Raw genomic sequence first — 14,813 nt, 5'->3', positions numbered from 1 at the left:
TGGATTTTTGTTTCTGAAGTTTTGCTGTGACCTGGTTAGGGCATCTGGTATGCGGCAACATGGAGGGAGGAAGGCCCACGTTTTGGAGCCAGAAAGAACCTGGCTGCCCTCTCAGCCATGCCCCTTAGAGACTATCAATGTATAATCAATTCTCCCATGTCATGTTTGAAATACTGTAACCATAAGAAGCTCTTTGATTTGTCTTTTCGAAAGGTTTATAAAATAAAGATTAATAAATCACTTTGGAAATCCAAAGTTGTTTTTTTTTTTCTTTCCCCCAAACTTTTAGATAGAGAAGAAAAGAAAGAGAGAAAAGGAAAGAAAAAAAGGAAAGAGGCATGTTTTGGTGATGTCATTACAACCTTAGGTGAACAGAGAAAAACACATATTTCATAAATAAACACTACGTGCTACAAAAACAACTTTTGGGACTCAAACCCTGAGGTTATGCAGAAATAACTATGACAAAGGTTCAAGAAAGAAAAAAAAAAAGTCCTTATCTTTTTCTCAGTGAATAGAGAAGAAAAGTGACATAGAAAATTGCAACTTTTAACTACCAGAATCAAATGTTTGCCTTCCTTGTCTGATACAGTTTGCTTCAATGAACAGGCAGTTTCTCTGGGAAAGAGAAGCTTATTTAGAGCAAAATACCTGACAACTAACTTGAGAGCCTGTATTAACAGCTGGTTTTTCTGTGTTAACAACTGAAGTTGCATACATTTGTTTTCCCATACTGTTATTGATTAAAAAGGGGGATTAAGTTTCTTTGTTTCTACATAGCTGAAGATAAGGGATAGCTATAGCTAGGTTCATCTTAAATGTGTTACTAGATGTAGTTTCCGTTTAAAAAAAAATCTTTTAAAAACAATAACAATCTCGCAGTGATATGGGGAAAGATCATTCTAAATTGGCATGAACATACAGTATGTTATTAGCAAATGATATTTATTATTTGATCATCAGCATTACAACATGCAATTATTAATAACCTATTCCTCCAAGCTAGCAGCAGGGCTCTAAGCAGCTGTTGCCCAATAATGTGCTGGTAAATAAAGCAATGAAATAAGTGTTAAAAACTAAATACATCTTAAAGAAAAAAAAAGTGACAGAGTTGGTGCTAATGGTGCGTAGAGTACCTGATCAAAATGAGGCTGTCTAGACCTTATTTGCTTTCCAAAATCACATACAGATGAGGTCAATCCCACTCTGAAACCTAAGCTGCTTCCTCAATGACTGCCTACAAGCCTTATTGGACTTCCCAGTCATCAGGACATATCATCCCCCTAAAAGCCTGAAACTAGGATAAGGGGAAGGACAAGATGAGTTAAGAAACTGCCTGAGGCAAGAAAATAAAATATATTTTGAATTGCATATTTTATCAAATTATATTATCATATTCTTTTTTATTTTAATTTATTTTTATTATAAACAAATGGGATACATGTTGTTTCTGATTGTACATGGACTAACAGCATACCATTTGCGTAGTCATACATTTACATAGGGAAATGATGTTTGATTCATTCTGTTATTTTTTCCTTCCCCCGAACCCCTCCCACCCCTCTTTTCCCTCTATACAGTCCCTCCTTCCTCCATTCTTGCCCCCCTCCCATCCCCCATTATGTGTCATCATCCGCTTATCAGCGAGATCATTCGCCTTTTGGATTTTTGAGATTGGCTTATCTCACTTAGCATGATATTCTCCAATTTCATCCATTTGCCTACAAAGGTCATAATTTTATTATTCTTTATAGCTGAGTAATATTCCATTGTATATATATACCACAGTTTCTTTATCCATTCATCAATTGAAGGACATCTAGGTTGGTTCCACAGTCTGGCTATCGTGAATTGAGCAGCTATGAACATTGATGTGGCTGTATCTCTGTGGTATGCTGATTTTAAGTCCTTTGGGTATAGGCCAAGGAGTGGGATAGCTGGGTCAAATGGTGGGTCCATTCCAAGTTTTCTAAAGAATCTCCACACTGCTTTCCAGAGTGGCTGCACTAATTTGCAGCCCCACCAGCAATGTATGAGTGTACCTTTTTCCCCACATCCTCTCCAACACCTATTGTTGCTTGTATTCTTGATAATCACCATTCTAATTGGGGTGAGATGGAATCTTAGTGTAGTTTTGATTTGCATTTCTCTTATTACTAAAGATGGTGAACATTTTTTCATATGTTTGTTGATTGCTTGTAGATCTTCTTCTGTGAAGCGTCTGTTCATATCCTTAGCCCATTTGTTGATTGGGTTATTTGTATTCTTGGTGTAGAGTTTTTGAGTTCTTTATAGATCCTGGAAATTAGCACTCTATCTGAAGTATGAGTGGCAAAGATATTCTCCCACTCTGTAGGCTCTCTGTTCGCATTTCTGATAGTTTCCTTTGTGGAGAGAAAGCTTTTTAGTTTGAATCTCTCCCAGTTGTTGATTCTTGCTTTTATTTCTTGTGCTATGGGAGTCCTGTTAAGGAAGTCTGATCCTAAGCCAACAAGGTGAGGATTTGGACCTACTTTTTCTTCTATAAGATGTAAGGTCTCTGGTCTGATTTCGAGGTCCTTGATCCATTGTGAGTTGATTTTTGTGCAGGTTGAGAGATATGGGTTTAGTTTCATTCTGTTGCATATGGATTTCCAGTTTTCCCAGCACCATTTGTTGAAGATGCTATCTTTTCTCCATTGCATATTTTTGGCACCATTGTCTAGTATGAGAAAATAGTATTTATTTGGGTTTGTGTCCATGTCCTCTGTTCTGTACCTCTATTGATCTACCTTTCTATTTTGGTACCAATACCATGCCGTTTTTGTTACTATTGCTTTGTAGTATAGTTGAAGTTCTGCTATTGTGATACCCCTGCTTCATTCTTCCTGCTAACGGTTGTTTTAGCTATTCTGGGTTTCTTATTCTTCCAGATGAATTTCATGATTGCTTGCTCTATTTCTGTAAGGTACATCATTGGGATTTTAATTGGAATTGCATTGAATCTGTATAGCACTTTTGGTAGTATGGCCATTTTGACAATATTAATTCTGCCTATCCAAGAACATGGGAGATCTTTCGAACTTCTAAGGTCTTCCTCAATTTCTTTCTTCACTGTTTTGTAGTTTTCATTTTAGAGATCTTTTACCTCTTTGGTTAGATTGATTCCCAAGTATTTTATTTTTTTTGAGGCTATTGCAAATGGAGTTGTTTTCCTCATTTCCCTTTTAGCTGTTTCGTCACTTGCGTATAAAAATGCTTTAGATTTATGCGTGTTGATTTTATAGCCGGCTATTTTGCAAAATTCATTGATGAGGTCTAGAAGTTTTCTGGAGGAGTTTTTTGGATCCTCTAAATATAGAATCATGTCATCAGCAAATAGTGACAGCTTAAGTTCCTCTTTTCCTATTCATTCCCTTTAATTTCTTTAGTCTGCTGAATTGCTCTGGCTAGAGTTTCGAGGACAATGTTCAATAGAAGTGGTGAAAGAGGACACCCCTGTCTTGTTCCAGTTTTTAAAGGAAATGGTTTAGTTTTTCTCCATTAAGAATGATGTTGGCCATGGGCTTAGCAATAAATAGCCTTTACAATGTTCAGGTATGTTCCTACTATCCCTATTTTTTCTAGTGTTTTGAGCATGAATGGGTGTTGTATTTTGTCCAATGCTTTTTCTGCATCATTGAAATAACCATATGATTCTTATCCTTAAGTCTATTGACATGATGGATTACGTTTATTGATTTACGGATGTTAAACCATCCTTGCATTCCAGGGATGAACCCCACTTGATTGTGGTGCACGATTTTCTTAATATGCTTTTGAATACGGTTTGTCAAAATTTTGTTAAGGATCTTTGCATCTATATTTATCAAGGATATTGGTCTAAAATTTTCTTTCCTTGATGTGTCTTTTCCTAGTTTGGGTATGAGGGTGATATTAGCTTCATAGAATGAGTTTGGTAGGGTACCCTCTTTTTCTATTTCCTGGAATACTTTGAGAAGTATTGGAATAAGATCTTCTTTGAAGGTCTTATAGAACTCGGCTGAGAATCCGTCTGGTCCTGGGCTTTTCTTGGATGGTAGGTTTTTAATGGCTTCTTCTATTTCATTGCTTGATATTGATCTGTTTAAATTGTGTATGTCCTCCTGGTTCAGTTTGGGAGGAGCATATGTCTCTAGAAATTTGTCAATGTCTTTGGTAGATTCTATTTTGTTGGAATACAGATTTTCAAAGTAGCTTCTCATTATGTTCTGTATCTCAGTGGTGTCTGTCATGATATTTCCTTTTTCATCACGAATTTTAGTAATTTGAGTTATCTCTCTCCTTCTCTTTGTTAGTGTGGCTAAGGATTTGTCTATTTTGTTTACTTTTTCAAAGAACCAACTTTTTGTTTTGTCAATTTTTTGAATTGTTTCTTTGTTTCAATTTCATTGATTTCAGCTCTGATTTTAATTATTTCCTGTCTTCTACTTTTGCTGTTATTCTGTTCTTCCATTTCTAGGGCTTTGAGCTGTAATGTTAGGTCATTTAGTTGCTGACTTTTCATTCTTTTCTGGAATGTGCTCCATGCAATGAATTTTCCTCTTAGTACCGCTTTCATAGTGTCCCAGAGATTTTGATATGTTGTATCGTCATTCTCATTGACCTCTAAGAATTTTTTTATGTCCTCCTTGATGTTTTCTGTTATCCATGTTTCATTCAATAGCATATTATTTAGTCTCCAGGTGTTGGAACAATTTCTGTTTTTTATTTTGTCATTGATTTCTACTCTCAGTCCATTATGATCTGATAGAACAGAAGGCGGTATCTCAATTTTTTTGCATTTCCTAAGGGCTGCTTTGTGGCATAACGTATGGTCTGTTTTCGAGAAGGTTCCATGTGCTGCTGAGAAGAAAGTGAATCTGCTCGTTGATGGATGGAATATTCTATATATGTCTATTAAGTCTAGGTTATTGATTGTGTTATTGAGTTCTATGGTTTCTTTGGTTGGTTTTTGCTTGGAAGATCTACCTAGTGGTGACAGTGGTGTGTTAAAGTCACCCAGAATTATTGTGTTGTGGTCTGTGTGATTCCTGAAATTGAGAAGGATTAGTTTGATGTACAGGGATGCACCATTGTTTGGGGCATAAATATTTACTATTGTTATGTCTTCCTGGTTTATGGTTCCCTTAAGCAGTATGAAATGTCCTTCTTTATCCCTTCTGACTAACTTTGGCTTGACGTCCACTTTATCTGATATAATGATGGAAACCCCGCTTTTTTACTGAGTCCATGTGTGTGGTAGTTTTTTCCCATCCTTTCACCTTTAGTCTGTGGATGTCTTTTTCTATGAGATGAGTCTCTTGCAGGCAGCATATTGTTGGGTCTTTCTTTTTAATCCATTCTGCCAGTCTATGTCTTTTGATTGATGAGTTTAGGCCATTAATATTCAGTTTATTATTGAGATATGATATGTATTCCCAGTCATTTGGCTTATTTTTGGTTTTTAAGTTGGCTTGGTTTCTCCTTTGAGTGGTTTTTCTCTAAGGTAATTCCTCCCTTTGCTGATCTACATTGTTGTTTATCATTTCCTCCTCATGGAATATTTTGTTGAGAACATTCTGTAGCGCAGGCTTTCTATTTGTAAATTCTTTTAACTTTTGTTTATCATGGAAGGATTTTATTTCATCTTCAAATATGAAGGTTAGTTTTGCTGGGTATAGGATTCTTGGTTGACAACCATGTTCTTTCAGAGCTTGAAATATGTTGTTCCAGGCCCTTCTAGCTTTTAGAGTCTGGGTTGAGAAGTCGACTGCTATTCGTATTGGTCTCCCCCTATATGTAATCTGATGCTTTTCTCTCGCAGTCTTCAAAATCCTATCTTTATTTTGAATGTTAGGCATTTTCATTATAATGTGCCTTGGTATGGATCTGTTGTGATTTTGTGCATTTGGTGTTCTGTAAGCCTCTTGTATTTGATTTTCCATTTCATTCTTCAGGCTTGGGAAATTTTCTGATATTATTTCATTGAATAGGTTGTTCATTCTTTTGGTTTGTATCTCTGTGCCTTCCTCAATCCCAATAATTCTTAAATTTGATCTTTTCATGATGTCCCATAGTTCTTGGAGTTTCTGTTCATGATTTCTTACCATCTTCTCTGTTTGGACAACTTTATTTTCAAAATGAAATATTTTGTTTTCATTGTCCGAGGTTCTGTCTTCCAAGTGTTCTAGTCTTTTGGTGACGCTTTCCATTGAGTTTTTTATTTGGTTTATTGTTTCCTTCATTTCAAGGATTTCCGTTTGGTTTTTTTTGAGAATCTCTATCTCTGTGTTGAAATGATCTTTTGCTTCCTGCAGTTGCTCTTTCAGCTTATTGGTATTATCATTCATTGTCTGCATTTGCTCTCTTATCTCATCCTTTGCTTCATGAATCATCTTAATCATGTATAATCTGAAGTCCTTTTCTGACATTTCTTCTAACATACTGTCATTGGATTTTATTAATATAGAATCTAGATTTGTTTGGATCATTTTCTTCCCTTGTTTTTTCATGTTGTTCATGTATCTTCCCCTCTAGCAGTGTAGATCTGGGGTATTGCAGATTTCCCCCTATAGGCTTATAGTGGACCTATAGGTTTCCAAAGTCCTTTTTTTTAAGGGGAGATCAATATTAGCAGTGCCCAATTCAGACAGTATGCAATCCTAGACCAAATAGCCCCTATGAGGACAATAACAAAATTGTCATCATAAACAGAATGAGTTCAAATATTATCTTCAATAAAACAAGTAGATTTGCAATAAGTTCTGCAGTTTCTAATGGAGGATAAAGAGGATCCAGAGGGATGTAGAATGTGACTGTTAATGGGATAAGAAAAGATTATACAGAAGTTCTAGATAATAGAAAAGGTGAGAGTGTAATGAAAAGAAATTGGATGTTAGCATGCGAAAAAGGGAGAAAGAGACTCTGAGGGAACAGGTAAGCAAAAGGAAAAGAGAGCAAGAAAAGTAAGGAAATAAAAACTTAAATTTTTTCTATAAGGAGAAAAAAGAAAATCTACAGTATAACAGTCATACAGTAATGAACCCTCCAGTGTTCAGTAGTCTGATGCATGAGAGGTACCTGACAATGAGCTTCAAGTTTCCAGCAGGCATCTCAGGATGGGATTTGCCCCACCTAGAGATCAGAGCTATGACTTCCAGGGTTATCCAAGATGGCCGCTCTGGCTTCCAAATGTGTTGGCAAATGGGGAGCTGCAGCTCAGGGTGTGGCCGTGGTCAGCAGGAGGTCCTGAAGGCGGAATGCGGTTGGTCAGGCAGGGGTCCTAGAGGTCCGGTGTGTTTTGTGTGGTTATGGGATCCTGGAGGCCAGGTGCAATCAGTCAGTCTGGGGTCCAGGTGATAGGGCGCAGTCAGTTGGTCTGGGGGTCCTGGCGGCAGGGAGTAGTCAGTTGATGTGAGGGCCCCAGAGGCAGGGAGTGCTTAGTCAGGCTGAGGGATCCTAGAGACAGGGCTCAGTCAGTCCCACCAGGGGTCCTACGGGGTCTGGCTGTTGTCTCAAAATGGCGGCAGCCACGTGTAATCAAACCTGCAGGTACTGTGACAGAGAAGTTCTAGACAACAGCAGGCACCTGGTGCTCCACTGGTGGTTGGCGATCAGTTTGCTGACTGTTGTCAGACGATCCGGAGGTGAACTTCATGCGTTTGATGATGGATAGGTGTAAGGCAGGCGATGGACAGGTGAGAGGCAGGCAAATGGCAGATGATAGGCGCCTGACAGTGAGTAATCTGCACTCAAAAAAGGCATCAATATGCTGGCAGACTGCAGGTCATCACAGCCGACAAATGGGGTAAACACCAGGGAATCGATAAGCCGCAAAAACTGCCTCACCAAGAAACAGATATCCTCTGCTTGAAACCGGAGTTACGGAGCGACAAGGAACACAGCCTCCCTCTAGTCCACCATTTTAGATGCCCCTATTATCATATTCTTTACAGAGGTGATAAGAAATTCAATCTTCTTGTTTGTTCTGTTTCATGGTGCTAGGGTTTGAACCCAGGGCCTAGTACGTACTAGGCAAGAGCTCTACCACAGAACTTCATCCCCAGCCCTTTTTATTTTGAGACAGGGTCTTGCTAAATTGCCCACATTGGTCTCAAACTTGCAATTCTCCTGCCCAAGTCTATTGAGTTCCCAGAATTACAGGCAAGTACCACCATACCCAGTTTCCTAGTCAATCTTAATTTCTCAGAGCATTTAATTTTAAATTAACTGGAGTCACCATTCCTTTCATTTGATTGTTATTTACTCAGCCCTTCTAATACACTAGGCACTGTGCAAGGCAGTAGATATAGAAATGCAAAAATGGAATCCCTGGCCTCCAGGAACTTGTGAGTTTAGGAGGCAAGTATTTATTTTACAATGCTATAGGTCCTATGACAGAGGCAAGCAGAGACACAAGGAAGAGAAAGCTACACACTCTGAAAGATTCAGAAGCAGTTCAGTGCAAGAGCTGGTATCTGAGCCAAGACTTAAAACATGAAAAGATAATAATCTTAAGAGTCAAGTGTGGGGGAAATTACATGTGGTATTTGGAGATATGTGAGAACTAGTTAATGCAGAGAATTTTAGCAAATAAATTCTGGACCACAGGAGCAATGGAGAAGAGTGAAAGGTGAGATAGACAAGTAATCTGGAGCCAGGTTCTAAGGACCTTGATATGTTATGCTAAAATAGTAGGAAGTTAGTGAAACAATGTGTTCATGGATGCTTTAGTTAATAATCATGCAAATCACTTTATATTTTTTAAGTGTATAGAAACATGAAGACATTTGAGGATAGTATACATAGAAAGGGGGATTTTCACTAGGTGTTCTGATGAATATCATGTATTGAGCCATTTGATTCCAATCTTCAAGAAGTGATTCCCACTCCCAAACCCCAAGAGACAGGGCTTATGGCAGAATAACAGTATTCTTCAGTTCTTATAACTGTATAGTGGTGTTATAAAGTCTTGGCATTCTTTGGTTTTTACTTGTAGGTACTTAACTCAATGGAAAGAAAGATCAAAGGTATTTTACCATGAAAGTCTTAAAGCAATTGGGTTGAATAGTGTCCCTGAACAATCTATGTCCATACAGAAACTCAGAATGTGACCTTATTTGAAATAGGGTCTTCACAGATGCAGTTAGTTAAATTAATATGAGGTCATACTGAATTAGTGTAGGCCCTAAATCCAATGACCTTAATACCTGTAGAAAGGCAAAGTCAAAGCTGGGAATTCTGCTGTTAGAAGCCAAGGGACACCGAGGACTGCAGGCAGCCACTAGAAGCTGAGAGATATGCCAGGGATGGTTTTTCCCTCAGAACCTCCAGGAGGAATCAGCCTGCTGACATTTGGATTTTGGCCTTCTGGCCTCCAGAACTGCAGAAGTATAAGTTTCTGTAATTTTGAACCATGTGGATTGTGCTAATTTGTTAAATCAGCCTGAGGACACTAATATAGCAACCTAGAAAAATAAGAGAGAGAGAGAGAGAGAGAGAGAGAGAGAGAGAGAGAGAGAGAGAGAGAGAGACAGAGACAGAGAGAAACACAGAGAGAGAGAGAGTTCTAAATGCTTTTAAAAATGTCTCAGGTGCCTTTTTCTAAATGGGGCTTTACCCACTCCAAACACCCCACACAAGTCTTACTGGATAGATGAATAATTTTTAGGAATGACCTATAGCTAATGAAAAGAAGTTTATATAAATGTTAAGATATTAGCAAGGTACAGTTTCTGTACTACCATCTATTTACGTAAATATTTGATTCTTTTATTCCCAGATATGACAAAGAGATAGTCTAACTTTACAATTAGTTTTCTCCGTCTATTTTAGGTTATTTTCCTTGGCCTATCTTGAGGAACTTGATGTTTCCTACAATGAAATTACTTCTATTCCGAATGAAATCCAGAGACTCAGGTATTTTGGGAGTAGTTACAAGAAAGTCATGTTTCCCTTAAAGATGTTTGATAATGATTGTGATGGAGAAATTTGAGTCCTTTCATTTATTTAGTAGTTAAGCAATGTAAATTGTGATGTGTGAGCTACAAAGTTCACAGAAAATGTCATTTGAATAATTGGCATACAGTATTTTTAAGATATAACATTTTAATTAATTATTTGGAGGATAGTACAAGGACTACTTAACAGAAAAAATAGCTACTTTTGCTAATTTTTTCTGTGAATACCTGTGACTCTTCTTCATTTTTATAAGGAAGTACACATTACAAAATGCTTCATAATACCCAATGTAGTTTTAATGTTAAACTCTGATTCTCATGTTAATAAAACAAGAAGTCTGAAGTTCCTGTGTCTTTCTAGGTCAGTATCATACTGTTTTGATTATTACTTTAGAATAATCTAATACAACATAGGAAGCTTATTTTTCAATAATAATTTCTTAACTACTCTCTTTAAATCATTCTACATAATTCCCAACTTCTCCTTCAGTATACATAAACACAAAGTTGGCATTTAAGTTGCCATCACCTTGATATTACATAAAATTTTGAAGAATTTATGTTTTTGATAGTAATAAAATTTTCCACTCCAAAACACATTATATATATATATTTTTTTTTTTTTTTCAGGTCTTGTTTGATGATCTTCTTCAAATTTCTGACTCACTTCGTATCTTTCTTAGCCTCTTCTAAGTGCTTTATAATTGTGTTGCTACTATGAATGTCATGCTTCTCTTATTTCTATTTTTAGCTATATCTAGTATAGAAAAACTATGTATTCTTTATGTTAACTTAAAATCAAGCTATGTAAATCAAGTTCTCGTTAGTTCTGATTGCTTTCCTTTGGTCCTCTAGGAGCATGATTTTTGGCAAAGGAGATTATTCTTTTCTCTGATTTTTAAATATTTATACTAATTATTTAATTTTCTGTGTCAATCTCTTTATCTTAATAGGAGAATTCCACCCGTCTATATTTGTTAAGGACTGATGTATTTATTTTTTTGTTTCTGTTTTAGTTTGTATTTACAGTTTATTTCCTGTTTCCTCCCCTTTTCCCTTCTTTTCCTTCTCCTTCTTCTGATTTGGTCAGCATAATATTTGTTCTCCTTTTTACCTCCCTTGTTAATTTTGGCATTTTACTGTTCTTTGCTAATTCCTTCCCAAAACTCAGACTGAAACACATTTTCCTTAATATTTTACATAAGTTAGTCTGCCTACTGCTGTCTTTGACATCTAATTGAGACTTAGAAAACTTTTATTTTCCTACTTTCCTTCCAAAATTACCTGCCCCTTATCTAACTCTAGATTTTATGGAGATGGTTTAGAAACTCCTTGGTATTTTCCTTTGCATTACATCTCTCTTAATTCAGAACATTTGTTGAATATTTAAAATCTCACAATATTCTCAGGCATTCTCCATTGATTTTTAACCGTATGTGTTTCAAGAGTCATTTTTGCTGCTGTTTTCTCTCCTCTTTCCTCTCCTCCTGAATCTGGAAATGTGTCTGTTTTAAGTCATTGCCTGGTTAGAGTTTTCCTGTAGATCTTTTCTTGGTTGGGTAGTTTTTCTCCCAGTCTTGACGCTAACAGAAAAAGGACATCTTCAACGGTGGAAGATCTGGTCTTGCAGACCTTCTCCATTAGTACATCCTCCCCAGCTTCCAGGAAGGCATCTGATGACAGTTTACTTTTTCTTTGTAAGTGGCTCTTTGTTTCATCTGAGTAGCCTTAAGATTCTCTCATTATCTTTGATCTTCAGCAAGTCTATAAGATTATGCTTAAGAGGATATCATTGTTCTTTTTTTAAAATCTGTCTTTCCTGGGATTCAGTGAACTCTTTTTTTTTTTTTTTCGGTGAACTCTTTTAATCAGTCAGCTCACACTTCTTTCTTTTCTTTTCTTTCTTTTTTTAAGAAAATATGCTAAATTATTGCCTTTTCCATCTTTTTCATTTTCTGTTCCTGAAATGCCTATCATTTATATATTGGGTCTACTGGATCTATCTTCAATGTCACCTATGTTTTTCCTCATGGTTTTTCTTTATATTTTTGCTGTGTTCTGAATTATGCCTTCTACTTTGCTTCTGATTTGGATCTCCACAAAGGTCATGTTCTTCTCTTTATCCACTTAATCTTTTTGTTTCACAAATCATGCAGTTGGGGTCAAGAAAGCATTTGGGTGTTTGAGTGAGCACCCATTTGACTCTTATTGTTTCTCCTGCTCCCACCCACTTCTTATCTGTCTCTCCACAGAGTGTGCTTACCTCAGGACCACTGTCCTGTGCAATGTGTCTGTTTTTCTCTTCTGGCAGCTCTTCTGCTTGCCCAACGGCAGTCGAGAATGTCACCACTCAGGACAGCAGGAATGTCAGTGATGCCTCAGGAGACTCCTCTGCCCCACAAAGTACTCAGCTTTGAAACTGGATGTGGGGCTCTTCCAGCTTTGAATATTGTTTGGCCAGCTTAGTTCCCCAAAACCCATTGAAGGAAAGAGGGCCCCCAAACTTCTTGGTCCTCTGGGAACATTTGCTGGCCTTTTCCTTGTATGTGCTGCACTCATTCTGGTTGTCCACATAGGACTTGTCCTGGTCAGCTGGGGCTGCTACAACAACATCCTGTAGGCTAGGTACCATGTACATAACAGAAATTCATTTCTTGTGTTCTGGAAGCCCAGAAGCCCAATATGAAGATGCAAGTGAATTTGGAGTCTGGGGAGGGTGTACTGCCTTGTATAGGGCCATCTTCTCCCTCTGCCTCCTATGACAGAGGGGCCATCTGAAAACTCTTTCATAATGGTACTAATCCTGCTTATGAGGGCTGTCCACCCCAACCTAATCACCTCCTAATAGGTCTACCTCCAAATACCATCACATTGGGGATAAAGATTTCAACATAGGAATTAGGGGTGACATAAACATTCAGATCACAGCTAGATTCTCTGCTGCTGGCCCACCCTTAGGCTTGTAATCTATGCAGAGGAAAAAGTGACCACACTCCTTCAGGACCAAAACAGCCTGGAATCTCGCTCACCTGTATCAGACCACTGGAGGCACAAGGTCAAACTGGAAGGATTCTGTTCACTATCTTCCTAGCCTCTTTTTGTTTTAAATACCACCTTTTGACCACATTTTAATACTGATATTAAGGGTCACAATGTGAGACTAGACTGTCAATGACAATTCAGAAGCCCCTAGCTCACTGCCTAAATTCCATTGTTCAACCTGTTCACCTTTAATGCATGTGAAATGTTGTTGGCCTTTTACTTTGATTTTTATATGTCCCTTATGAACAGATACTTAATGTCTGCTTCCAGCACTAATTAGAAAGGAAATTAGTGACTGTGGAAAACACTATTGAGACAAGTGAAAATGAGAAAATCAGTCATGCTGGTTCTCTGAATAAAGGACCAAGGATTATTGAAAGCAATGAACACAGTGAAAACTAAGGGGACTTGGGCATCGGCAAGGTCAAAACATAACATTGCACATGGTACATTTCAAATGGCATAAATTTCACTGGTTTCCTTAGGGTTGAATGACTAAATATGTGTTGATGTTCAATTTTTCTATGATAACATTTTTTCTGTATGTCATTATACTCTATTATAGAACACTTGTTAGTCTTGCTGTGATTGTGGACATTATTTCTTTTTTTCATACCAATGATGACTCCGTTCAAAGACCTTCCAACAAGGGAGCACACAAAGTGCACTTATTTGCATAATAATATATTAGTTCAGTCATTTCATATGTAAATTCTCTTGATTTTAAGGAAATACTTAAATACACATGTGTTTTTTCTTGCTACTAAGTTTGTTGCCAGTTTATAAAAACAATGGAGGCAGAATTTGACATCAATATTTTAAATTGCACAAATATCTTTAAAATGAGATTTTCTTTATTTGCAGATCACTTGACAAACTGATTATTGATGGGAATTACTTGTTTTTTCTTCCACCTGGAATTTTGAAGCTTAACCTGACAAAAATCCAGTTTGAGAATACTTTCACTCATCGTAGTTTTTGGCCAGAGAATTCTCTGAATAGTCCCCAGCGACTTACTCACATATGTGCTTTGTTCATTGTCAAAAATGACCTACTTAGTCCTTACGATGAGATCCCACTCAAAGTTCAAAGGTTACTGGTCTGGTGAGTAAATTCTGAAGCAGTTCTGACCAAAGGACACCTTTCAGTATCTAAAATGTTGTCATTAAGGGCTGCTTAGTGGCAGAGCGATTGCCTAGCATGTGTGAGGCGCTGGGTTTGATTCTTAGCACCACATAAAAATAAACAAATAGAATAAAGGCATGCTGTCCATCTACAACTAACAAATAATAGTTTTAGTAAATCACACACACACACACACACACACACACACACACACACATAAAAGTATATATGCAGTTCTTCAAATTGCCCTTCCAGCTTTTCAGGGATAATAATACAGTCTGAATTCAGTTCCATTTTCTAATATTCTCAAGTTATTACATAGAACCAATATAAAGGGTGGGTTGCTGAGGTGTATTGACAGTATTTATACAACTGTTACATATATTGAGATTTCAAAGCTCATGAAATTTTATTGCACATGAGAAAATTTTTAAAAATTCCTTTCTATGAGTTATTAAGTACATAGAAGTGGTTTCTTAAAAAAAAAAAATTCCTTCACCCAGGGAAAATGTTTTGCTCTACCATGGTAGAGACCTGGATAGAGCTGACACACAGGAGTGACTGTGCTCCTCCAGTATCCATGACCAGACGTGGGGTCATTACTCAGGACTAGTGTTCTCAAACCCCCACCCACTTATAGCCCACTCGAGATTGTTTCTTATTTCCTTCAGATGGTATGAAACCATT

General features: G+C 37.3%; 1 protein-coding gene across 1 annotated transcript in view; it reads left to right on the top strand.

The window, feature by feature from the left end:
• The window catches only part of Lrrc63 (leucine rich repeat containing 63), a 55,247-nt gene that overhangs the window by 22,645 nt on the left and 17,789 nt on the right, over positions 1 to 14,813 (top strand). Inside the window, exons 7-8 of the mRNA XM_047554299.1 lie at positions 9,835 to 9,918; positions 13,866 to 14,105. Coding sequence (XP_047410255.1) covers positions 9,835 to 9,918; positions 13,866 to 14,105 — 324 coding nt within the window. The remainder of the gene's footprint in view (positions 1 to 9,834; positions 9,919 to 13,865; positions 14,106 to 14,813) is intronic.

Source organism: Sciurus carolinensis, chromosome 5 (genome assembly GCF_902686445.1).
Source record: "Sciurus carolinensis chromosome 5, mSciCar1.2, whole genome shotgun sequence".
In the NCBI taxonomy this organism is placed as follows: domain Eukaryota; kingdom Metazoa; phylum Chordata; class Mammalia; order Rodentia; family Sciuridae; genus Sciurus; species Sciurus carolinensis.
The sequence above is the reverse complement of the archived record's forward strand: the minus strand, read 5'-3'. Positions and strand labels throughout refer to the sequence as shown.